We start from the raw sequence: 2651 nt of genomic DNA on the forward strand, positions 1-2651 counted from the left end.
CGGGTCACCTACGAAAGCGTCCCCATGGCAACCATCTCAAAGAAGAATGGTGGTTCCAAAGCTCCTGGGCAGCTGAGGGGCATGCAGCCTCTGTTATCGACAGACTCACCTGCTCTCCCTTCTCTGGAAACCCTGAGGGCCATATTGGACAAGGCACTAACAGACTGTGGGGACCTGGCCTTAAAACAGCTTCATTATTTACGACCGGTAGTTGTCCTCGAAAGATCTAAATTTTCCACGCCCCTCATAGACTTTTTTCCAACAAAAAAAACAGACCAACTTTGTGTGGGAAGTTCATGAATTATTGTGTTTTATTTAAAAAAAAATCAAATGGGGGATGGGGTGGGGAAAGATTTGCCTCCACTACTGCTGAGGGGGGGTGGGAATATCGCTAACTGGTTCAGTGCACATGTTGTTGAGGTTAGGTTAGGTTGTTCAGTTTCCACAATTGTACGACATCCGGCTACAGTATTGGCTGAGTTCCTATAGCTCCCCCATTTAAAAAAAGAAGAAGAGAAACCCTGATATTTTGGTGCTAAATAACAGAATATTGAGGGGTTGGGGCCCATCCCTCTTGCAAAGTTAACTGTGCATGATTGTATATGGAACAAGTACTTTAGGGTACCAGGGTTGACGGGAGGGGGGTGGGAAGCGGAGCTCTTACTTGACTTGAATGTGCACCTCGGAGTGCTTCGTGTAACATATTGTACACTACAGCATCTTATATTTTTTGAGTTTTGAGTTTCAATAAAAGGAATTTTTTCACCCATTTTTTTTATTTTGGTTGACTGTACAGCCACAGCTTGTCCATAGCTCATGACACATTTGGGTTGAGTTTGAGGATTTGTTTGGGAGGTTTTTTTGTGTATAATGAATCTTGGTACCTTTTACATGAATGTGGAACAAGTGTGTTTATGTCTAAAGCTGGCCGGAAAAGTGGTAGCATAGCCCGTTGACGAGAAACGGGAGGGGGATGCGAGCAAGCTCTTAAAAGTTTAAAATGCCATAAGGTATGCCAAGAAGGAGTGAGGAGCGACCTCGTTATGAGCCAGTGCTCGTTATGAGCCAGCTGGTCCTGCAGAGTGAAGCGGCCTTGCACATCGATAATTTGGCAAGCAATCTAAGCCATACTGTGCACTGTGAAGAAAGACCTCTGTTCTGTCCTGCCATGCTGTGGGCTGCTAGCCAGTCGAATTTGCGACTGGGGGTTATTTTTGACCTCTGGTAAATACTTTACCACTGAGACTGGTCCTGCAGAGCTGCTCCAGAAAGAAGGCTATTGTCACCCAACCACAAATCCGCTATCTTAGCTCCTGTTTAATTTTGGAGCGGTCTACCATGGTGGAAGACACACCTCCCCCATCTGGGGCTGCACCATATTGCAGTAATTTTTATTTCAAATTTCTTGATAGGTTTATCAGCATCTGGTGGTTTCCTTCACTAATGATAAGCATAATTCCCCTGCAACCCACCCCAGCTTGATTTGCCATTGGTTAGCACAATTTTTTTTTCCTCTCAAAGATTTAAATTTCTGATCAAATCGTTCAGCTTCATTTACAGCTAGCAAATATCACAGAGGTACAGAGTTGCTAACTGAGTTTCTACCAGCTGCAGCCCAAACCTGTGCATGTTTACTGTAAAGTAAGACTGCTGCATTTGGGGGGGCGGATCGCAAGTACGTAATTGCATAGAATTGCGGCCTTAAGAATCCTTGCCTGCTCCTCCTCACACTTGGTCAATTCTCCAGTACAAGAACTTGTCCATTCTTGATGGAGAGAAAAAGAGTCTTGATTTGGCTTTAGCTGCCTTTTAAATAAATCCTTCTTGCCATACCTTCTATTCCTGTCTTCAGTAACTTGCCAAAACTAACACACGTACACATGTTCTCGTCAGTTTCTCTTTGGGGGCTCCACTACTTAAAATGATACCCATTTACTTGTAATAAATTTTATACTACTGTTTAGGTATGTTGGCATTCCTTTGGTTTTTTTTTTTTACCTTGTGCATATTTCGTAGAGGTGTTACTCATAAAGATGCTTTGAATGTGGCCATGAAGCCTTTTGGGATCCACACGGAGGCTACGTTTTTTAAAGATGCAGTTGAAAACTCCACCGTTGCAGTTCACCCAAGATTGAGGAAAGCGAGTCAGGATGCCTAGGGAAAGGAAGAGGGCTTTATGCCTGTAATGTGTCTCCTGGAAATCTAGGTTTGTGCCATGTGCTAAATCCTACTAGTATAAACTATTAAGACTGTTCTTCAGCATACAGCTTTGAAGGGAGGCTGTTATTGCTTAATTTTTAGGGGAGAACTCTGCTTCAATCTCGGAACTCCTCTCTCTGGCACTGGGGACAGATGCTGCTTTCCTTGGAACAAATTTAGACCTGCTTTTTGTTCTGCGTGGGATGTGTGCTGCCTTCTTTTTGCAAAATGGCTGTTCTCCATCAGAGAAAGTATGTTGCCTTGCCCTCTACAGGGTTAGGAAAGGATAAAGCCCCTTGGCTCTATTTTAAAGGGGGGGGGGTTCATGTGAGATAGAAGTGGCAACTTATAAACCCTTTGGGTTCTGACCTTGGGCAGCCCAGGCTAGCCTGAATCTCTTCAGATCACAGAAGCTAAGCAGATTGACCCTGGCTAGTATTTGGGTGGAAGGC

At 44.1% G+C, this 2651-nt stretch overlaps 1 protein-coding gene across 1 annotated transcript in view; it reads left to right on the plus strand.

Annotated features, from left to right (window-relative positions):
• RLF (rearranged L-myc fusion) overlaps positions 1-763 on the plus strand; it is a 47080-nt gene extending 46317 nt beyond the window's left edge. The window contains exon 10 of the mRNA XM_015429316.1: positions 3-763. Within this exon, the coding sequence (XP_015284802.1) occupies positions 3-300 (298 nt within the window). The 3' untranslated portion in view covers positions 301-763. The remainder of the gene's footprint in view (positions 1-2) is intronic.
• The last annotated feature ends 1888 nt before the right edge of the window (positions 764-2651 follow it).

Source organism: Gekko japonicus, unplaced genomic scaffold, assembly GCF_001447785.1.
Source record: "Gekko japonicus isolate JY-2015 unplaced genomic scaffold, Gekko_japonicus_V1.1 scaffold5079, whole genome shotgun sequence".
In the NCBI taxonomy this organism is placed as follows: domain Eukaryota; kingdom Metazoa; phylum Chordata; class Lepidosauria; order Squamata; family Gekkonidae; genus Gekko; species Gekko japonicus.